Source organism: Solanum stenotomum, chromosome 2 (assembly GCF_019186545.1).
Source record: "Solanum stenotomum isolate F172 chromosome 2, ASM1918654v1, whole genome shotgun sequence".
Taxonomy (NCBI): Eukaryota; Viridiplantae; Streptophyta; class Magnoliopsida; order Solanales; family Solanaceae; genus Solanum; species Solanum stenotomum.
Window position 1 is genome coordinate 1504945 of NC_064283.1, and position 24339 is coordinate 1529283.

At 31.8% G+C, this 24339-nt stretch overlaps 4 protein-coding genes across 10 annotated transcripts; 1 reads left to right on the top strand and 3 right to left on the bottom strand.

Annotated features, from left to right (window-relative positions):
* Positions 1–817: 817 nt before the first annotated feature.
* LOC125854775 (protein BASIC PENTACYSTEINE6) lies at positions 818–5883 on the bottom strand. Of its 7 annotated transcripts, none has more exons than XM_049534357.1 (4): positions 5782–5883; positions 3425–3480; positions 2227–2368; positions 818–1995 (listed from the first exon to the last, which is right to left on the bottom strand). In XM_049534357.1, exons 3-4 carry the CDS (start codon positions 2278–2280, stop codon positions 1078–1080), a joined length of 972 nt encoding a protein of 323 aa, XP_049390314.1. In that variant the 5' UTR covers positions 2281–2368; positions 3425–3480; positions 5782–5883; the 3' UTR covers positions 818–1077. The 7 variants fall into 7 exon arrangements, with proteins under 7 accessions (XP_049390314.1, XP_049390311.1, XP_049390312.1 ...); XM_049534354.1 differs by lacking the exon at positions 5782–5883 and adding an exon at positions 5563–5698; XM_049534355.1 differs by lacking the exon at positions 5782–5883 and adding an exon at positions 5563–5688 and having other exon boundaries at positions 3425–3516.
* Positions 5884–7163: 1280 nt separating this feature from the next.
* LOC125855437 (uncharacterized) lies at positions 7164–10071 on the bottom strand. Its single transcript, XM_049535160.1, has 3 exons — positions 9879–10071; positions 8461–8631; positions 7164–7426 (listed from the first exon to the last, which is right to left on the bottom strand). Exons 1-3 carry the CDS (start codon positions 9957–9959, stop codon positions 7343–7345), a joined length of 336 nt encoding a protein of 111 aa, XP_049391117.1. The 5' UTR covers positions 9960–10071; the 3' UTR covers positions 7164–7342.
* A 741-nt stretch (positions 10072–10812) lies between these two features.
* Positions 10813–12899, top strand: LOC125855435 (histone H3.3). The gene is made up of 5 exons (XM_049535159.1): positions 10813–10861; positions 10996–11078; positions 11746–11822; positions 11926–12016; positions 12528–12899. Exons 2-5 carry the CDS (start codon positions 11007–11009, stop codon positions 12696–12698), a joined length of 411 nt encoding a protein of 136 aa, XP_049391116.1. The 5' UTR covers positions 10813–10861; positions 10996–11006; the 3' UTR covers positions 12699–12899.
* Positions 12900–14611: 1712 nt separating this feature from the next.
* LOC125856476 (aldehyde oxidase GLOX-like) lies at positions 14612–16283 on the bottom strand. Its single transcript, XM_049536034.1, has one exon. It carries the CDS (start codon positions 16281–16283, stop codon positions 14622–14624), a length of 1662 nt encoding a protein of 553 aa, XP_049391991.1. The 3' UTR covers positions 14612–14621.
* Positions 16284–24339: the final 8056 nt, after the last annotated feature.

The window sequence follows — 24339 nt, forward strand, 5'->3', positions numbered from 1 at the left end:
GATTAGCAATCTTTTGAAAAAGTGATGCATATTACACTTTAGATGAATCATGCATCAAAAATTAGAAGAAAGTGAAGAATTTTATAAAATATAGCATAAATTTAAATTACACAATCTTTTAGTTCAATAATAATGTAATCCGAGAAACAAATATCTGAAATATATATATAAAACTTGTGAAAAGTATTTTCCATCCAAAAAAAAATTGCTTTCATTTTGATACTCATTTCATTGGCATTTAACAACTTTACTCCACCCAATGGTGTATGGAATTATGCATTTAAAGCCGGCCCAACTCAAAGTTTACTGTGTGGAATCTTTTTTGACTAATTTTGTGGAATTTCACTTTTGCCAACTTGAACAATTGTAAAGTCCATCAATCATTGAAATTATCATCATATTTTGTAAGAAAAAAAAGAAGAGAGAAAGTGTATTCCACGAGTCATAGTTTAGATATAAAATTCACGCTTTTATTGGTTTAGGTACGGAACTCAAGAAAATAAGATAGTTTAACTATGTTTTTTACACTTCTCTAAAAAATAAATCGATCTAAACAGACTCTCAATTTGTTTCTTTATTAAACTTCAAACAAGAGAAATTGAGGCACCATTCAACTAGGGAATACCAGTAAGCTCAGCAAGTTGGCTATATGATGTTTCCCCTCTATTTTCATTACGAAGATGTATCCATCGCTAGCCCACCTGATTTTACTTTATGTAACGCAATGGACGTATACATAAAGATTATATCGATATTAGATATTTCAAAAAGATATCATCAAATCATGAATTTCAACCATTGTTGATCTTGAAACTAATAAATATAAACAGAGCCATCATACTGGACATTCAATACATTTAACATCAACGTTGTGCAACAGAAAGTATCCTGAATACAGGCTTCTTTACAGTTATCTCTCGTTGATCCAACTCCGAATCCAGGTGGATGAATTAACCACAGCTAACATTTAGAACGATGACAAACTTACATAGGGGCTAAAAGGAATGTGATGAACGGTAAACATAATATGTAAACGATGTTGAGGTATACCGTCCTAGATTGAAGACTTTGGAAGCATTATTTGATGGTGATGTAGCGATTCGTCCCATGCTTTGCCCAGTTGTTCTTAAGATCAACTGGATTTGATAGATCATGGCCTTCTGCTGCCAGGCGACTAAGCAGCTTGGTGAACGCACTTCCACTCATTTTTCTACCACCAATTCGAGCATGTCGTTTGTTGGGAACAGCTGGTAGTGGATACATCGACAAATTGGTTGTGCAACATGAAGATTGCCAACCTCCATTTCCCCATTTGTAGCAAGGTCTTAAGACTCCAGTGCAGGAACAAACTGGGACTGGCATGGTTGTTTCATCGAAAGCAACTTGGTTGAGCCCGAGGTCCTGATCCTTCCAGTCGGGTTTTGACACAGCTAACTGTCTGTTAAGGTCATCGCTTGCCCCGACCATCTCTTGTGCACCCTTCCACTCCGGAGACTTGCCATATGTTGTTTGGTTAAGATCTTCAGTTTCCCTTTTTACTTTCTTTGATGCTTTTGGAGTCTTCTTGGAACCTGTCGCTGCCTTTGGCTCCTTAGCTCTTTTGTTTCGACGGGGCTTTGCTGGCTCCGGAGCAGGTGGGGAAACTGGTATGGCTTCAACCATGTGCATTTCTCTGGGGTTATATGTTGGTTCTCCCATATGTGGCTGGTGATGTACATGTTGTTGAGGATGGTGCATATGTTTCACTCCACGGACAATCTGACCACCAGTCATAGCGTTTTCACGATACTGAAGTGTAGCAATGGCATTATCCCGCTCCATGATGGCATTATTTCGTTCTGCTATTGCTGAATCCCGCTGCAGGATAGCCATGTCACGCTCTGCCAAGGCAGCCTTTTTTTCAGAAAGGGCCAGATTCCTCTCTTGTATGGCAGCATCTCTTTCTGCCATGATGGCCATTATCTGCTTCATTGATGGCTGATGCTGCATCAACCACTGATACATGGAAAATTTAGCATTTTTGACACGAAGCATAGACATATATATATGTGAAAATCCCGAAAGTTTCAATAAAACAGTACATTTTGAACCCGTAACTAACATAAAAGTTGAAACCATCAAGTTTAAATTGAGGATCCACCTTTGTTTACAACACATGGGAATCGTACTTAAGATCCAAATTAAGAAACTAGACTTAAGCAATCAACCTCAACTCCTGCTACATACCTGACCCTGAGGCGGTTTATGCCTTCCATTATCGCGATTCCCACTGTCATCCATACGATATATGCAGGTAGTTATTGTCAAAATAAGCGTCAGCCCTCAATCCAACAGAACTGACATATACTCATCAAGGAAAAACCAACACCTGTAGCCAAAAGTTAGATAATCAAATAGGTCACAGCTTCTTCATGGAAGGATAGTGTCCCTGAATACCCAACACAGAAATTGAAGTGCAGAAAGTAAATGACACAACTATCTTTAAGGGATCTTCACACAAATAGCCGGGAAGATTTACTGTTTACTTTATCTAGCCGATATACATTGATTATTCACGATCATACACATATATACGTGAAATATATTGTACACTATATTATACATCTGCAGCCTATTTTTAGTTTAGTCAGTTGGGTGAATGGTTATTTAGTTAATTCTTATATTTTCTAGTAGTTGTGTCCTGGTGTTGTACCTACATCTAGTTTTCCTTGGGTTACAAGGGTTCCATTAGATCTTTCAGATTCAAGTTGATTACAACCACGACGGTTTTCTTGCGCTCACCATGAATGTTTACAACTTTGGTTTTTTCTCGTTAACCAACAATGATGATCAACACAACCGCTCAATTTCTCCTTTTCTCTCTATCTTATCTAGGAAAGCCCCGTCCACAATCTCGCATTCATGTACGGTCCAGAGAAGGACCACACCACAAGCGTTGTGATGTAGATAGTCTAACCTAATAGAAATATTAGTAGTTGCTTCCACAGCTCGAACACGTGACCTATAGGTCACACAAAGACAACTACCATTGCTCCTAGGTTCCCCTTTTTCTCCATATTATACAACATCATAGCCTATATAATCCCACAAGTGGGTTTTGGGGAGGGTAGAGTGTAAATAGGCGTAGCGTCCGTAGGCATTACCCCTACCTTGACAGATAGAGAGGTTGTTTTAGATAGAACCTCGGCTCAATGGAAAAGCATATCAAAGCAGATCGACCTTTCTCAAATAATTAAAGAACACATGAGCAGAAAGAATCAAGAGTCAAAGCCTTCACCTTTAAATGCTCTTAACAAAAGAAATAAGGGAAATATAAGAGTTGCCAAAAAGGGAAAAAATCCAACATAATTAATCCAATACATTTCAGGAAGCATGCACATATATGAGCTTTGAGTGAATAAATGAATCAATATGACAAACTTACCAACTACCAACAGTTCAGATCTGCATTCTCTTAGTCAAGGCTGAATCATAAAGAACCTGAAAGACAAGCACTCATCATTAGCGCCGTCAACCCTAAAGAAACATAAGGAAGCAGAGATGAGAAAAGAACACAAGATTTGTAATGCTTTGGTCATGGTAGAAATACACATATGTTGTTCCATTAGACACTGGACATTAGAATAATCCTGAACTTCATATAAAAAAAATACCATCCCAAAAGAGGAAAATAAAAGCACATATTAGTAATGACTTATGGAAAGCTAAGGCAATCACAGGAGCAGATTTCAACAGATTGGCAAGATATAAAACGTGTAAAGTTAAATTCATAGGAGTTGCTGAAAGGAAGAACAAATATGAATAAGCTAATCCCGGATGAGAGTACGTTAGGCCTAAGTATGTTCAAAACTATTCCAGCAGTAGGTTCGCGGATTTTACAAATTCCATAGAGATCTTTGGAATAGCTGTATGGTGTAAAGTGGAGACCAGAAAATTGCCAATAAGCCTGTGATCTAAAAAGCCATTGGAAGATTTTGGTACATTAAACCAGCATGATTAACTCGTTCTATTGTGCTAAGAAGATATCACCCCAATTATGTACAAGTTCAAAACTATTGTTGGTGCTAAGTTATCTAATTTGCATGGAAAGAATATGTATTTAAAGAAAAAGGGAAGAAGCTTAGCTGTTTCATCTAGTCAGTTTCATCAGTAAGACGAAAACTGATTTATAAAATCCAAGCTAAAATACAGATTGAAAAAAGAGAATTTATGCAATATTCACTTCTGAGACAACATTGCACCATAACTCATAATTCTTGATTGATTGAGACAAAATGATTCCATAAATACAGCTTAATTCCATATCAGACTATCAAGGGCCAGTACGAAAAAATGGAAGCTCCATGTTGCCAATTTGGTATGATAATCTTGCAAATGGCAAACTCTTAAAGAGTTGAGATAATCTTGCAAATGGCACTTTCTTAAATGAGTGTGGTCTCTTCATCGAAAACATGAATGATCAATTCGGACATATTGCAGTTTCTACAACATGTTCCTCCTGACTGGAACTAAGTGGCAGGTCTATTTACAATAATAAGTATCTTCCTCATGCTAAAAACTTGCAATAAGATGGACAAAATCAGTAGTCATTAGTTATCTTCCAGTCATCGAGAAATTCTGCTTCAGGATAAACTTGAACAACAAAATACTTATACCAACGCTAATCAGTAGCCTCAAAAATTTCATTACAAGATGCAATTTAACCTAAAGAGTAGCTCATAAACACCCCCCGCCAAAAAGAATAAAAGCCAGAGCTTTATGATTATCTGTTAACAACATACACTCTACTAGCAGTTTCTTCCAGCTATAAAGTGTTCACTGTATCGGCACAACGACATACACTGTTGTTAAAAATGGAAAGGTTTTAAGGCTAATGAGTGTTTCATTAAACAATGCCTTGACTTAATCTAAACCAAAGCATAAAAAAAGAAAGTTCTAACAAAAAAACTAAGTCTTTCTACATAGAAAGAACCAATCTTTATAACCAAAAAATAAACAAATCCAAAAATGGGCACCTTAAAAATGAAATCTTGAAGATCAATCATACAAACAGGAAAATGAACTTCAGCAGCAATTAAACAATCAGCTAATCAAGATTCTGAGAAACCAATTAACCCCAAAACCAAAACAAGTAAAAAAAAAAAACAATTCATAACCAAAATTCAAGCTCAAATAACTCATAAACAAGCTCAAACACTCATCAAAGCCTACAAGATTCAGAATTTCATTCAACCACAACTGAATTAGCTATAAACAAACATCAACTTACCAACAAAATACATAAAAAGTAAAAAAAAGAAGATACACCCATTAAAGAGTACATGTAAAGCTTACATAGCAGAGCTGATACATATCTGAGAAAAAAGAAAAATCAAGAGAGAAAAGAGGGTCAAAACTCAAAACTCAAAACCCTAACTTGAAAGAGATAAATATCAGTGAAGAAACAACAGTAGTTGAAAGAAAGAGCAACATTGACATCACCCATCAACTCTTTTTTCCTTTTTTTTTTTGGGGGTGTTTTTTTTTTTTTTTTTTGTATTTTTCATTAATTTTATCTTTTACCTGTCAACACCAATACCAACACCCATACCAGCATCTTTTTGTTTTCTTCCTCTCTCTTTCTTGAGTTTCTTTATTACCCTTTGGAAAAATATTACAGTATCAATCCACTTTGATATATCTATAGTGTTTTCTGAAAAATTGACTGCAAAGCCATGACTGTGAGTGGAAGCTTATATAGAAATTTGTGCTAATAACAAGTATAGAAAGCAAAAAGACTACCTTTTTATGTGTCTGCTTGCTACTGGTTAGAATACTTCTTCTTTTATTTTGCTAAAATGAGAATTTTTCTTCACTAATATCACCTGAATATGACATAACAGCTCACTTTCTGTATATAAGAAAAGTGAATTAATTTTTTAAGGAAAAAATAAAATAATAGTCAAAGAGAAATGGGAAAAGGGATTAAGGTGATCAAATTCTATGGAAATCTTTTAACTTTTGTAAAAGTTTAATTGACCTGTGAGCCGTGTAATAATTAAAAAAAAAACAAAAATGAGGGATGGTCAATGGGGAAAGGGATTAAGGTAATTGAATTCGTGGATATTCATATAGTCACTTAATTAAACTTTGAAATCTTTAATTTTTTGTGAAAATTTAATTGACCTGTGAGCAGTGTAATGAAAGTGAAAATGACAAAATGGGGGATGGTCAATGGAAAAGAGTTTAAGGTAATCAAATTCGTGGATATTCATCTAGTCAATCAACTAAACTTTAAAATTTTTAATCCTTGTGAAAATTTAATTGACCTGTGAGCAGTGTTATAAAAGAGAAAATAACAAAAATGGTCCTAAACAAAAGAGTAGGTTTAAAATTTTTAGTTAAATATGTACTCTTGAATAGTTAAATTCTTTTAAATTTATTCAAAATGAACTCCTTTTGGTCTGTAAATGAGCATTTAATAAATTTTGAGTATTAGATTTATTAGTAAATTGCGAAAAGAAAAAAGAATTAACATGAATTCACATGNCAACTAAACTTTGAAATTTTTAATCTTTGTGAAAGTTTAATTGACCTGTGAGCAGTGTTATAAAAGAGAAAATAACAAAAAAGGTCCTAAACAAAAGAGTAGGTTTAAAATTTTTCGTTAAATATGTACTCTTGAATAGTTAAATTCTTTTAAATTTATTCAAAATGAACTACTTTTGGTCTGTAAATGAGCATTTAATAAATTTTGAGTATTAGATTTATTAGTAAATTGCGAAAAGAAAAAAGAATTAACATGAATTCACATGTGAAATTTTACAGTTTTTACTATATTAAACTTTTGATGTTCTATTTTTCGAAATTTAACGAGACTTCTCTTATTTTCAACTTAAATCTTTTTGTTTTAAGATTCCATACAATCTAGTGATAGCCCTAATGAGTAAAAATGTTTGTTTAATTTAGTTTCAGCTGATATATATATCTATTAATTTTGAGTGTGAGCAAGTAGACATTTAACTTTGTGCGAAATTGAACAAGTACACATATATATACTACATAGTAATTCACGTAAAATACACTTGAACTGACATCAGAAGGAAGAAAGTATGTACGTAGAGTGGTAGACTTTAGTCATACCTCCATGAGAGGTAGAGAGTCTGTAAGAAACTAGTGGATCATTTAAAAGTTGCCTAAGTACTGAACAAGTCCCAATATTGCAATATTACAAGAGCAACAATTATATCAACATTGCCACAATAATGCAAAATAAACTGATTTTGAGACACGAATTTAACAGTAGTTCATGTTAAGGCCATTAAAATCTACATCTGATATTTGGCTCACACCTTCTTCAAATCTAACTTGTATGAGTTTTCTTCTCTATGCTTGACTTGCTCAAAACGATAACTCCAAGCACGATAAGGGAAGCGCCTGCAAACCACTGCAAAAGCAATACCAATTAATAGATCAATGGCATAAGTTTCATCGTATAGGACAGGTTGATCTAACATCAACACTAACGGGGATCAGGGACGTATCTACCTTTTAGTTGATGTAAAAGCATAGATGCTTGAACATTGTTTATTATCATGTAGGGAAACCAATAGCCATATCAACCATATAGGAACACATTTCTGATTTAATTAGAACTTCAGGCTAATCTTAACTAGCTACAAGTTCTCTAACATTCGTTTTGAGAAACTCTACTGGTACTTATTATTAAAAATATGCAGGAACACGTTCTAGAAAAACAAACGAAGTTGACAAAATAGTTAGAAAACTCGTGTTCATTACTTTATTCCCTTTTAATACCTGCTTTGAAATGTTTTACTCGTAGCCTAGGGTCTATACAAACAACCTCTTAACTTTCACAAGTTACGGATAAGGTCTGAGTACACACCACCCTCTCTAGACCCCACTTGTGGGAGTATACTAGGTATGTTGTTGTTGTTGTGGAAACTGATTAATTTTTAGTGTAAACAGTTACGTATTGTAAAAAAGTTGAAACACATCTAACATACTGTATGGTCACTACCACCGCAGTCAAAGGTCCAAGATCCCTACCCCTTTTATCATATTTTTGATGTATAACTCTTAAGATAGCTGAATGGGGGGACAGCCCAGTGTTTCATCTTCCTCCAAAGAGAAGAAATCTCTCTTTCGAGTGTCTATAAACCATTGAATATTACCTTTCATGTAAAGAAGAGCATTAATTTGAATTGTCCTTATTGATTTTATCAGTTGATGAAATCTATGACAAAAGAACAATTTCATCCAGCAATGGTAGTATGTTCTAAGAAAAATTTGATTCGGCTATGTCTGGGAAAAATCCCAGTTATGGCGATAGGTGCCAAGATGTAACAGCACAACAACACCAGGATTTCCATAAAATAGTAAGAGAGGACTGAACAAAAAGTGGGATCGGAGGATCATACTATAGTCCATAAATAGAGTAGCATAAATTTCACAAATTACCTGGATTGGTAGTGCCTCCCGAAAAAGCAAAAATCCAGCCAATCCAGATGATAAAAAGTTGGTTGCAAAGTTAGTCACAGTAGCTTGTAGAGATGATAGAGCTTTAAGGCTATTGACATAGCATCCCCACATTGTGACATTGAATAATATGACACAACCATATTTGATGAGCTGTGAATTTGAAAAAGATCACATTAGAGTGAAGCAGAAACAAAGAATGAGTACTAATAACATGATTGAGCAAATTTACATAGATAATAGACATTAGACATTCAATGGGGGCAAAGACTTATGCCGAATATTTACCACGAAAACAATCAAGGATCTTTATTGACAGGGAACTGAAGCTACACAAGTAGAATACTGGGAATCAATTCAAAATAGGATGTGATCAATCCAGGGACATGACTCCAGTAGAAGCATCAATCTAGTTTGCAGTTGACATGTAAACAGACTAAAACAGATAATATAGTCCCACACTCAAACTCTTCCATTTCAATAACATCCTTCACTCCTCCCCAACTAAGAAATGTAAAATATTGAAAAAGATAAGGCATCCCACTGATGACTGATAATCCTTCAAATGCTCAGCTCAATGCAAATACTACAGATTTTTCAAGATCTATGTGTCGAAGACTCATATTTCCAGCTATCTATATTGATTATTGTGGAACATGAGAAATATTGCAGCAATCAAACAGAGACTTCTTAAGATATCACAACACATAAAAGGGAAGTCCGGTGCATAAAGCATAATGCATTCACGCAGGGTCCATCAAAGGGCCACATCCCAAGAGGGTGTAATGTGGATAGCCTACCCTGACGCAAACAACAGTGATTATGACAACATTTGGGTCCAAAGCAAGAGACGGACAAAAGTAGCACTTTAGATACCAAAGGGTGATTAATCATGTCCAGACCAAATAATCTTTCACAAAAATAATCCGTCTTTTCCAGTCTATTAGACTATTCAAGGGCGGAGCTAGTAAGGGACCGAATTCCCTTGGTGGAAAATTACACTGTTTATACACGGTAAGAACTATTTTTAAATGACAATCATGGCTCCGCTCAATTCATCCCATTTCAGACTCAATTAGGGCATTTCATCATCTTACAAATGAACCCAATTCAGAATTTCAGATCCTACAGCTACAACATACAACTCAATCTCAAACCCACCAAGGTCAGATATATAATGGTCTGACTACAGATTCAGCTGAACACACTAGCTTTTTTGTTCATATCTATAAATATTTGTCAATGAACCTAGCTATTACTGTAATATTAACTTGACCTCCTTACATGAACCCATAAACTTCAAATCCGAGATCCACCGGCACATGAATAGTCTACGTCAATTCGGCTCTATTTAGACCAATTTCATTCAAAAACACATTTAATCAATAAAAGTTTTTGACCTGGGAGGTGAAGAATTTGGCAGAGATGGCTGCAAGAGCAGCGTTGAGTCCAGCGGCGATAGCCCACACATAGCCCTCCATTGATGAATTGAACTGTAGATCTCACTTGAACTCTTGCCAAATCATCAGATAGTTCAAAACTATTTCTGAATTTTTAAGGAAGAAGAAATAGTAATTCACTACTTATGCACAAATCAGAATTTGGGAAATTATTTATCAGATGATAAAAAAAAAAAATATTACTCCTATGATTTGTCATGCATATTTTATTTTTAAATATTTTTATTCTACATTATATTTTGTAAAACATAAAATATATTAATTGAATAAGTTATGTACGGTTAATATTTCGGAAATTTGTGCAAATAGTCATTACAATAAACTTAATTATGATTCATGATATAGTTTGCATATTTACAGGTTGTAGCTACAGTTTAAACTCTCGTTTGTATAATTGATGGGTACATTTGTATAACTCGAAATAATAAATTTATTCAAACACAAATATCTGACCTTTAAACAGTTATATAAATTATATTATACAAAAGTTATACAAATTTCAAAATTCAAATTATACAAACCCGAACTCCAGCCCACGTAATTATCACTGAGTGTTGGTCGCAAGTGGTAATTAACTAAAACTATAGCTATGATGACTAATTCACTAATATATGTTCGGTTAACCATCTAATTTGGATGTTTCTTATATCACGCAAAATATTATGTTAAGGAGTATTTCTTTGTACCTCGAAGATTGCACTTGAATCAAAGCTTTTTCAGAAATAACTTCTCTACCTCCATGAAAATGATATGGGCTGATGTACATGCAAGAATTTGACTATTGGGTCCATTAAGACAGACCTTTTCAAATCCGGCCCAATTAAAATCCGATCCCTAATATATATAAATCCCTTATTTCTCTTTCTCAATACCTCAGCTTTTATCCAATTTCAAATTTCAAATTCTCTCTGCAACTTTTTCAGGTAATGATTCTCTTCTCCGGCAATCTTCGTTCCTTTTTCTGGTAATTGATTCCGGTGAAGACGTATTTTCCTTATTTTTAGAGTGATTTGTCATATATTTTCCGTTTGCTTAATCGTTTTCTTTTTTTTTACAGATTGTGAAGAAATGGCTCGTACTAAGCAGACAGCTCGTAAATCTACCGGTGGTAAGGCTCCAAGGAAGCAACTTGCTACAAAGGTTGGTTCTTTTTTGCTTTCATTGCAAAGTTATCCTTTTTCTTTTTTTCTGTAATTTATGATTGGGTTTTTAAATATTTCCTTTCATAAGGTTGGAATATATTTTACTGTCTCGTGTTTGATCCGGTATGAAGTAGCATTTGTTAATACTCTGTTTGGATGGTTGTTACATATTGTTTCATAATGTATCGTTTTATATTGTATTGTGTTGTATTTCGTACTGTATTGTTGTGATGAATACAATGTAGGTAAGGTAAAGGATAAAATGAAATCATTAGATAATAAGTAATGATTAAATGAGAAACATAAACAAGATAGCGGCGCGATCACACCAAATTGGTCTTTACACAAAATGACACTTTTCGTTGTTATGTAACAATGGATTTAATGATACGGTACAATAAAATTTAGGTAACAATTAAAACAAACATTGTATTAGACTTATAACACAATATAATACATTAGGAAAAAAATATCCAAACAAGTTGTTAGATAGTGCTTTACTCCTTCGAGCCCCCATGGAAACCAGGTGGAAACCAAATATCGATTTTTAAAACTCTTTAACTAACTGATTTATATTTATGTGGGTATGTATTAGATTTTGCAAATTTAGGAGGAATTTTTTGTTATAGTTATGCTGATTAGTGTTCTTTTTCCTAATTTGGTAGGCTGCGAGGAAGTCAGCCCCTACCACAGGAGGAGTGAAGAAGCCTCATCGTTACCGACCTGGAACTGTTGCTCTCCGGTACTTTTTCAATCTCTCTTGTTTTGACATTGTTCTTTAACAATCATGTTTTGTCTTAATCTGATTCAGCGATTTATTACTATGTATATTTAATTGTTTATAGTGAAATCCGAAAATATCAAAAGAGCACTGAGCTTCTCATCCGGAAGTTACCATTCCAAAGGCTTGTCCGTGAAATTGCTCAGGATTTCAAGGTAATATAAAACTTTGTGATCCTTAGAATATCAGTCAGTTGCTCCTTCAACACCAACTTATATGACATTGTCTATTTTGGGATGTTTCTAAATATTTTGACATCATTTTACTCATAAATTACTCAGGACTTTGTGGTAAATGTAGAACCTGTGATGATTAGAGTATCATTTTGTTACTTCCTCCATTCTGATTCATATGTCATTGTTTCTATTTGGGATGTTTCGAACTGTCTGACACTACTCTACTCATTAAAAGAATCGTTGGAAACCATTATTTGTCTATACAACTTTCAAGTATATAAATTCGCTAGAGCGTTCACACTTTTAACTTTTATATGATGTTAACTCTCTTTTCCCGCTGCTTTATTATTCTATTTTGTTATAGATCAATCGGTGCCAAGTGAAACACCCTCACAGAAGATGAAACGAAGGATGTATCTTTTTGTGTGCTTGAAAAAATAGTTGGTTTGGATGATAGTAACACTTCTTTCTATCTTTGTTTATAAAACAGACAGATCTGAGGTTTCAAAGTCATGCTGTGCTTGCACTTCAAGAAGCTGCTGAAGCATATTTAGTTGGTCTCTTTGAAGACACCAACTTGTGTGCCATCCATGCTAAGAGAGTCACCATAATGCCCAAGGATATTCAACTTGCAAGACGGATTCGTGGAGAACGAGCTTAAGCTGATCACAATGCTGATTAATGATCAATCTCTTTTTGGTTGCCCGTGTATGGTTTTAGCCTTTATGCACCGAACTAGTATCTTTTGTTTGTACCTGGATGTAGATCAGTGGATGCATATCTAAAGGACCTTATTGTGTTCTGTAAATGCTAGCACAGGGACACAATACATTGATTAATATGAATTGCTGATTCTGATTAATCCATTGTGCTGATATGGTGGTTTCATTGAGTTCCATTACTTCTTGTGAGCCTTTCTGATTGTTTTATCTGTGGAATTGAACTGATTTTCGTCGTTGTTTTATGCTCCATATCTTTGTGCCCTTGAAACTGTGTTTGATGTAATATACCAACAAATGCTGGTAGAGCGGAAGTCTCATATGTGAAGATTTCCCATTCGTTTGTACAATTTTCTATTGGAATGAGGAGAGTATAGGTAATCACCATAGGGAAATTGTGATTTGTGACACTAGTAATACGTGGAGCAACTCTCGATATATAACAACTAAACCAAGACATTTAACACAACCTAAAAAGCACTTGCTCATATCATGATCTTTCAAGTCTTTCCTCATTTGAACCTCGCCCTTCACTTGACTCACACTTGGAAGCAAGTGAAATATTGAATGAGCTGTTTTTTCTCCACAAAATACAAATCTTCAACATTTGCAAACCCCTTTTTTCCAAGTGAAGTTAATGTTAACTACAATTTTAAATTCAACTTCAAACACTAATTTTTCGATATCAAGTCAAAATATTCAACATAAATGAACAGGACCAATAACGTTGAGTTGTGAAATGCAAATTTTGCTTAATATAATGCAATTAAATGAGACTTTGGAAAATGATACAAGATAAAAAAAAATCGTCTTTGAATCATTCTTTGTTCAATATTCATTATTATGACGCAACGCGCATGAAGGCATTGCTTAATTGTTCAATGGAATGTTCAGTTTGAGTTTACTAATTTATTTTCGATAAAATTATTGACGTACATTTTGTCAAAAGTATATAATAATTGATCTTATACATGACATATGTCACCCTCTTTCGAATCCATAATATGATCTAATCAAGGTCAAATTTTATTTAGGTAAAGGGAAAGAATTAGTCAATAGGAAAACCAAAAACTAAAAAAAAAAATTAAAAAAAAAAAAAAAAGGTTTTACGTGCATCCATCAATTTTAGAGCGTTGAAAAAGATATTCAATGGAGAGCACCATTTTTCTTTTTTTAAAAAAATTATATGCCAACATATAGATTGTGACAAACATAATATAATCTTTATTATTTAATTAGTCTGAGGTAAATAAATAAATTGATCAACACAAGCCTTTAGTTATTATTGCAATAGGACTGCAATATATATATATATTTCGAATAGTCAATACAAAATAATTGAATTTATTATCATGCTTACAACCACGTAATCTCCCAAGAAAAGAATGTTTCCATCACACCTAATAATAATATTTCTTTTTATCATTTTACTAATTAANGAGCGTTGAAGAAGATATTCAATGGAGAGCACCACTTTTCTTTTAAAAAAAAAATTATATGCCAACATATAGATTGTGACAAACATAATATAATCTTTATAAATTAATTAGTCACAGGTAAATAAATAAATTGATCAACACAAGCCTTTCGTTATTATTGCAATAGGACTGCAATATATATATATATTTCGAATAGTCAATACAAAATAATTGAATTTATTATCATGCTTACAACCACGTAATCTCCCAAGAAAAGAATGTTTCCATCACACCTAATAATAATATTTCTTTTTATCATTTTACTAATTAAGCTACTGCTATTTGCGAAATCAAGGGAAGACTGGAACCATAAAAAAAATATTTCGACAACTTGAATCGTGACTTCTTACTCACATGACTCACGCCAACCGTGATCCAACCTTGTTACTAAATCCTGATCCAAATTCCTTCACTTGGTATATCTTGATGAACCACAAATAACATATAGTAACCAGGTGGTGCTAATTTACTTGAATTTGGAAAAATCGAATTGATTTTATAAGTTGATGTTCCAACTTGTGTTACGTTTCCACTTGAAAGCACAAGTATTCTTTGATTCATAGTAAATGAATGTGTGTTAAATCCTGGTGCAACCATTGTCACCTTGACCAAATTCCTATTTATCGGGCCAGGTATGATAAATCGAATATTCACCTGACCACCATACTTGACTTTTCGTCTCGAAGCGGGTGAAACGACCCGTGGCCGCAAATTTATAGATTCTGAATCCAAATACGATGGTGAAAATGCCTCCAAACTTAACTCTGTCGGGTATAGAACTCCTGTAAAGTTGTAAAGCCCATGTGGATTACTACCACTAACTAGAACTCTACCATCTCGAAGTAAAACTGTTGTTGAATGGTACATTCTTGGTATAGTACTCGAATTTTGTACATCAAATCTCGAATTAACTGGATTATCAGGACGATAAATCACCGGACTCAAAACGGGGCTCCGACCAAGTTCCCATCCAGCCGTACCCGCCGCCGCTCCGTTAATGATCAAGACATTTCCATTGGGTAAAATTACCATATCACCCATTATTCGAGCTAGTGGCATTGTCTCCATGATCCATTGTGGATTCGGGTCGGTAATTGTAATCCGCCCGCAAGTATTTAACGCACCCAAAAAATTACCTCTTTGTGCCCTAAGGAACGAACCATTTTTTGTTCCACCACATACCAAAACCTCAGCTTGAATTATTTGTGCCTCCAAATTCTTTAAAGGAAGAAGAACCGCAGAACCCGTACTTGGATAATTTCTCGGGTCACCACCAGGTATTTGTGGATACGTTTTCACTATTATATCCCTCGTGTAATCGAATAGTATAGCTCGATTATTCGCAAAAATGAATAAATTTCCATCGACATTAAGAAAAACAAAAGGGTAAAGATTGTTTTCCTCTCTAAGATCATTAGTCTGTTGAAGAAATGTAAGATTGAATATATTATTTGTCAAAAGAGTTTTAGGATAAAACTCGTAGTTAAAAGCCTCACGACCTCCTACTATAATTTGTCTGCCATTTGGCAACACATGATTGGTCGCGTACCATCGACTTTGTATTAACGCATCTTCTATTTCTTTCCAATCACACGTACTTTTATTTCCATTACACGGTTTTAAAACTCTTACAACATTTTCACCGTCGTTGAATCCACCGGTTTGAACCAAAGTACCGTCTGAGGTGGCGGAGCCGGAGGAGCACCACACGTCGGTTTGTACCATGAGGGGACGTACCGAGTTGGTGGACACGTCGTACTCAACAGAGTGAGCAGTGCAATCGACTTTCAATGTGAGGTCATTAGTGTTGTTACGACATTTGCCGTTAGGTAAGGAGATGTTGGATGCGCCAAAATCAGTACGATCGTACATGACGACTCTATCGTTGTTGAGGAGTTGCATGTGCATGGAGGAAATGCCGATGTTGGACATGAGTAGGTCCCACCTGCCACCGCCGGCGGCGTAAGCCAAGTTCCGGTGATGTGGCAGTAGCAGAAGTAGCTGACCAATTAGAATCAAGAAAGGAAAAACTTTTATTCTAGTCGTCATTGGCTCTATGGAAGATATAAATTTAGGTTTAGATGTCCTTTATATACTGTCAATAGTTGGACAAAATGCAATAATTAAATACAGTATTATTGTTTGTCAGCTAGGGAGGGAAAGAATATTAATTAGTTAGAGATATTGTAATATTTGTAATAATAATATATTGTGTGAAACAAATCTTTGGTATCAAGTAATGTTGAGCACGCATAGTCCTTGCATTAATCTTACTAGACAAGTGGCATTTGTGCTGACAAGCGAAAGGGGGTTAAAGAGACCGGCTGAATAATTTTACTGGGAAATTATATCGCGTAAATAAGGCAATTAAAACATAATTAAAATTGAATGGATTGAGCTTTGACTTGTTGTTTAACTAATTTCATGTTAAGTTCTTGTGATTGAGTTAATAACCAACCCAATTTATTAACTCGATTCATTTTAACCTGCTCAAATTCAATTTAACCGTCATGCAACGACTCTTTTTAGGTTACATGTTTCCCAATTTAGTTATAACTAACTTGTTGTCAATTAGCGGGATGGGTTAGCCAGCCCAGCCCAATTCTAGCGATGAAATTCAATAGCCCAGTCCATTCCTTAGGTGTGCAAAATATTGGCCCAATCCAAACTTATCAATAGCCCAGTCCATTCCTTAATTTCTGGATCATAGGTGTGGATTTTCGAAAATATAACTAAATACACAACTTATTTTACAATATTCTCTAAAATTTCCTCCCATTTGAAATTACAAAAATTCATACTATCTCTTATTCTCGGATACATCACTTTACGCGATGTATCGGGACGTTGAGTGATATATCTGAAATCAAAATGTGATCAATCGGGACGTTGAGGGATGTATCTGAAATCGAAATGTGATGTATCGAGACGTTTTGGATGTATCTGAATTCCACCAAATTTAAGGGATTTTTGTAAATTGGAAAAGAATAGGAACAAGATATAATTAGTTCTTAACACTATGAGATTTGTGTAAAATTCTGGTAATTCAACAGGATAATTCAATTAATTAGCCTGCAAGAAATAGTATTCCCTCTGTTTTAATTTGTTTATCATGTTTTGACTAGCACAAAGTTTAAAAAAGTAAAAAGAATCATATGATCTTTAAGTAAAGATGGGTAAATGTACTAAAATGTACTTCAATTTCGTAGTCTTAAATATGTCATGTGAAAAGATGACATTAAAGAGTGACCAAAAAAAGAAAAGACACATTGTATTTGAAACAAACCAAAAAGAAAAGTATGACAAACAAATTGAAACGGAATATATATACTTTGGATATATATATTTCAAATGTCCCTTAATGGGATTATTTTTAAGAAAATAATAGTTGCTAGAGAAGACGTTAATAGGATTATTAAGTGTTCAATTATCAAAGATCTCTTTTAATTTACTCGTAACTGTAGCTTGAGATAATTAATCATTAGATTTAGTTCGTTGTTTAGCAATAGACATCTTCTAATCATTTGTTTAATTTCTTAAAACAATTGGAATACGATGACTAATACGGTTAATTAGTAAACAACTAGACATTGTATTAGTATTAAAAAAAATAGTTGGACCATAATTAAGTTGTAAGCAAAGCTAACAAATATTTAGTGGAAATTAAGCTTAAATTGATGAATTGCATATGTGTGCAATCATTAGACAAATCGAATTATGTAGCTAATGTTGTTAGGGATTTTTTTTCTTGTTCTGTTCATTCTCTTCAACATAAAAATTAATAAGTTTTTAATTAAATATTTTGTTATTGTAATACATTTGAATATCTTCAGTATTTATTATAAATTACAAAAGTAATCGGTAATTGTCTATCTAGAAATTTTCCAAGAATAAGAAAATAATGTTCATTTTAACTTTATTATATAAAAATTTCCAAACTTGAAAATAACAAAATAGGTTTTCATATATACACAATGGTAGAAAATCAAGAAAAAAATAATAATAGTCAAATGTGGTTATTAGACCCTGATCCAAATTGACTCACTTGGGATGTCTTGATGACCAACAAATAGAAGACACTAACCAAGTTGAGCCAATTTACCTAATTTTTGAAATACATAAATACACAATAGTTTCAATTTGTCTTACAATTCTTCTCAACATTTTTTTATTCATGTTATTTGAATGTGTGGTAAAATTGGATGCTCATTTTAATTAAATTTTGTTTAGTATTTTAAATGAAAAGAACTATATGTGGTAGTAAATTAACAGTTTTTTTGCAGTGAAATTATCCTATTCAACAAAACTCAAAATAAAATTGTGGTTGAATTGTATATCTTAAATATGATATTCTATTGATTACCTCGAATACATGGTTTATCAACAAATTCAAGTAAAAGATAAAACCTTTTAACGTGTAACAGTATCTGAGAAACAAGGGGTAAAACATTTTGACGTGTAAGAATTTGCTACAAAAACATATTTTGATAGTAAAGAGCCTATCCAAAAAGTTTATTTGCACTATTATTGATGCAAAGATATATATGGATAGTTTGTTTGAATCAAAGAGTCTTTCAAAAAAGTTATTCATACTATTATTGGTGCAAAAAATTATATGGATCATTTGTCTGATTGATTCAAATAATTTTTGTGCACAGACGTTGAACTTCGTACTTATTCTTCTGGTTTAACTTCTCCCTTATTTATGTGTAAATAGTATAGTATTTTGTATTTATCTTAGAATAATTATATTGTTTAAATATAGATATTGCATATATATATATATTAAGATAACAATCAAAATGAACAATTATCACATCTATTAAAATAAAAAAAAAAGGTGTCATACCAAGATAATCTCCAAAAAAACTTTATTCAGTCCATCCAGAGGTCTAAAATTTGAAGGAGATTTAAAAATTATTTAATAATTTTTTATACTTTTTATTTGATTTATACTCACATAGCTTTTTAAAATATATTGTTATAAATTATATTTGATAATCAAATTTTTTCTTTAGTTAATATTAATAGTATAGCTAATTCGTGTAGTCTTTCATAAGATATTAATAGGTATATACAGATTAATGTAGAGATGTATGTCAATATAACATTAGAAGTGTTTAAATCTTAGATAATTTTTTGCTAATTTTAGTTTTGAATTTTTTCTTAATTGAGTAAATTGTTACATAAATTATTAAATTATTCTATATCTAGTAGAAATATTTTTAAATAGAAATAAGATTTCACTAAATTGAGCAAGTTAGTTAGAGTATTTATCCTTAGTTGTATAACATCTTGTTTTGTTTTAGTTCCAAAAATAGATTTAAATCATCAATACCATAATTGTAATGTTTTAGAATATATTCAAAGTTACAATAATGGCTTTCAAACCTAACCATTAATGATTTAATTAGTTTGAACTTAAAATATCCGTACAGACAATTAAAAAATTGAAGTAAACTTTATAATAGAACCAAAGTCAGAAACATGATGAATTATTTAAGTTTTATGCATTGATCATATAAGTGGGATCCATTAATTGCCTAAAAATATAGTAAATTGCCAAATGTATTGGTTAAATTATGTTTTGGTAGTATGACTTAGTTTTATATCTCATTAGAGAAAATATTATATTTCATAGAGATCTTTTTTTAATAATTAAATTTTCTTTTTGAAAAGAAATGGTATAGAAAACGTGAAATAGGAAAGAGATTAGAAGGCGGAATCAAAAATAGCATGTCAACTCAACTAGGGCTCCAACAATTAAACTAGTTTTACATCTCATTAGAAAAAATATTATATTTCGTCGAGATCTTTTCTCAATAATTAATTTTTTCTTTTTAAAAAAATGGTGTAAAAACTGTGAAATAAGGGAAGGGGGAAAAAATTAGAAGGTGCAATCAAAAATAGCAAGTCAACTCAATCAGGGCTCCAACCATTAAACTTGGATGTTTTAACTTAACTTACTTCCTTTTTAACCTGACAAAAGTTTAACTAGTGCACTAATTTAGATGAAATAGCTTGTTTGACTTCTAATTTACTTTTAATAAAATAAATACTTAAAACCTAATCTATCTAAAAACCTAAAAGTAATCCTCATTTTAATAACCAGTAACTAGCAAAAATTCTATGTTAGGATTTTGAAAGAAAGGTGATATTTTAGGTTTTTAGATAGATTAGTTAGTCTGAGTAATAGGCGTATCCAGCATTCGGGTGGGTTAAACGGGTGATGGATGGGCATTTGCATTTTGAGTTAATTAATTGGTTATGAGCTAGATTGAGTCGTAGGATTGCTCCACGTGTCAATAATTATTCTTCTGTTAGAATGAGGGACAGATGTGGTCTGCTTTTTAGATGACAGGGGCACTAATGACCGTAAAGTATGACGGGGATATTAATACACCATTTACGATAGTTCAGAGGTATATTTTTTTTTTTCCCAATTATATTTGATAATCAATTTTTTTTCTTTAGTTAATAGTATAGCTACTTCGCGTAGTCTTTCATAAGATATTAATAGGTATATATAAATTATTGTATGTCAATATAACATCAAAAGTGTTTAAATCTTAGATAAGTTCTTTTTAATTTTAGTTTTGAATTTTTTCTTAATTGAGTAAATTTTTACATAAATTATTAAATTATTCTATATCTAGTAGAAATATTTTTAAATAGAAATAAGATTTCACTAAATTGCGCAAGTTAATTAGAGTATCTATCCTTGTCCAACATCTCGTTTTGCTTTAGTTCCAAAATTAGATTTAAATTATTAAAACCATGTGGTGATGGGATAAAAATAATAGTGACGGGATAAGGAAATAGTGATGGGATAAAAAAAATTATATTGTTTGATTGCCATGTTTGGGATAACTTAGCCCACCATTTATATCATAGTGATGGAATAAGTTATCCCATATACATGGTGGGATAAGTTATCCCAGGATAGCTAACCCCATGATAACTTATCCTGCGATAACTTGTTTCCAACCAAACGACCCCTAATTGTTAAGTATGTTTTAGAATATATTCAAAGTTAGGATAATGACTTTTCAAACCTAGCCATTTAATGATCTAATTAGTTTGAATTTAAAATATCTATAAAGACACTTAAAAGATTGAACCTTATAATAAAACCAAAGTTAGAAACATGAATTTATTTAAGTTTTATGCATTGACCATATAAGTGGGATCCATTAATTGCCTAAGAAATACAGTAAATTGCCACATATATTGGTTAAATTATATTTTGATAGTATGACTTAGTTTTATATCTCATTAGAGAAAATATTATATTTCATTGAGATCTTTTTCCAATAATTAAATTTTCTTTCTTTTTAACTTGACAAAAGTTTAACTAATGCATTAATTTATATGGAATAGCTTGTTTTACTTCTGTTTTACTTTTAATAAAATAAATACTTAAAGTACCTAATAAAAAGACTTCTCCATATCAACATACATTTCAGGCTAAGCTAATTATAAGCTTCAACTGTTGTAGGTGGGGNCTTTTTAAAATATATTGTTATAAATTATATTTGATAATCAAATTTTTTCTTTAGTCAATAGTATAGCTAATTCGTGTAGTCTTTCATAAGATATTAATAGGTATATATAAATTAATGTATGTCAATATAACATCAAAACTCAAAAATGTTTAAATCTTAGATAAGTTTTTGCTAATTTTAGTTTTGAATTTTTTCTTAATTGAGTAAATTGTTACAAAAATTATTAAATTATTCTATATCTAGTAGAAATATTTTTAAATAGAAATAAGATTTCACTCAATTGAGCAAGTTAGTTAGAGTATTTATCCTTACTAGTATAACATCTTGTTTTGTTTTAGTTCCAAAAATAGATATAAATCATCAATACCATAATTATAATGTTTTAGAATATATTTAAAGTTACAATTATGACTTTCAAAACCATTTAATGATCTGATTAGTTTGAACTTAAAATATCTGTAAAGACAATTAAAAAATTGAAGTAAACCTTATAATAGAACCAAAGTTAGAAACATGATGAATTATTTAAGTTTTATGCATTGATCATATAAGTAGGATCCATTAATTGCCTAAAAAATATAGTAAACTGCCAAATATTGGTTAACTTATATTTTGGTAGTATGACTTTAGTTTTATATCTCATTAGAGAAAATATTATATTTCATAGAGATCTGTTTTTCAATAATTAAATTTTCTTTTTGAAAAGAAATGGTATAGAAAATCTGAAATAGGGGAAGAGATTAGAAGGCGGAATCAAAAATAGCATGTCAACTCAACCAGGGGCTCCAACAATTAAACTAGTGTTATATCTCATTAGAAAAAAATATTATATTTCATCGAGATCTTTCTCAATAATTAAATTTTTCTTTTAAAAAAAATGGTGTAAAATTTGTGAAATAAGGGAGGGGGGAGAAATTAGAAGGTGGAATCAAAAGTAGCAAGTCAACTCAATCAGGGCTCCAACAATTAAACTTGGATGTTTTAACTTAATTTTCTATGACAAAAGTTTAACTAGTGCATTAATTTATATGGAATAGCTTGTCTGACTTCTAATAAAACAAATACTTAAAACCTAATCTATCTAAAAACCTAAAAATAATCCCCATTTTAATAACTAGCAAAAATTCTATGTTAGGATTTTGAAAGAAAGGTGAATTTTTAGGTTTTTAGATAGATTAGTTAGTCTAAGCGGGTCGGTTAAAAGGGTGATGGATGGGTATTTGCATTTTGGGTTAATTAATGAGAAAATTTTATGTATAGCAAATATAAAATTAATATTTGTACTCCATGGCTATACTTTATATAATTGCACTCCATAGCAAAATTTGTGTTTTTTAAGGAGCTGTTTTTCTGTATATCTCGGTTGCCTCATTCCATTTTATATACAATTTGATTTTTAAAAAAAAAATTAGAAAGACGGTAATTTCGATTGCAATAAAAGCAAAAAAATCGCTGGAGTCACGCACATTATGTGTCAGTAGAATTTCTTTCCTTCTACGTCTTCTTCATCACTACGAACTCCATTGAAGCTTAGTTCAGAAAATCGATCAAGTTGTTGACAATAAAGAGGAGGTAAAATGTATTTCCTGTTGAAAAATACTTTGATTTTATTTATTTTTTCTGGTCGAAATTGGTATTCAACTTGAATTAAAAATCATGTTTGCTTTAAAACTTTCATCATTTGAAATTGAATGTAGATTCCAAGTTGTATATTTTGTTCGTAATAGAGTTTAACAGTTATGATGTCAAAATTTGTGATCATCAAAATTTCTGGATGATATTGTTGATTATTTTGAATTTTGAATCGCAGAGTTGCTTTGGTCACAGTCATATTTTTTTCGAATTTGTATACTTGTTGTCGAATCTATGAATGAAGATGAAATTGTAATATGATTTGTTAAGAGTTTATACGTATAGGTGTTTTGGTATGATTCAGTCAAATTTGTATAATTCATATATGAAATTGTTGACTATTGTTTCGAATTTGTATATTTATACAGTGCAGGTGCATCTTTGATTTGGATATATGAATCTGTATAGTTGTATACAATTTTATCAATTGTATATTTGTATAAAGCTTTACTTTGTGTATATAATCTTTTATATAAGTGTATATTGGGAATATGTATATAAATGAAAAATAGAATTCGTTGTAGTTTATATACATACACCTATTAGTGTTGTTGTGAGTTGTATAAGCATATGAAATTGTTGACTATTTTTTTGAATTTGTATATTTATACAGTGCAGGTTCGTCCTTAGTTTGGATGTATAATTCTGTATATAATAGGTATATGTATATGTCTATTATTTTAGGTTTGTCAATTGTATATTTGTATAAAGCTTTAATTTGTATATAAGTATATATTAGGAATATGTATATAAATGAAAATCTGAAGTCGCTATAATTTGTACAAGTATATATTATTTTGTTGTTGTAATTTTCAATCATATAAATGTATACGTATATATAACTTAATTTTTTATACAGAAATAATAAAAATGGCTTCGTTAGCTGTGTTGGTTATGCATTTTGATAGATGGGACAGTGACAATTGTTACGTTGATTATACAATTGAAGGGGTTATTTTCAAAGAAAG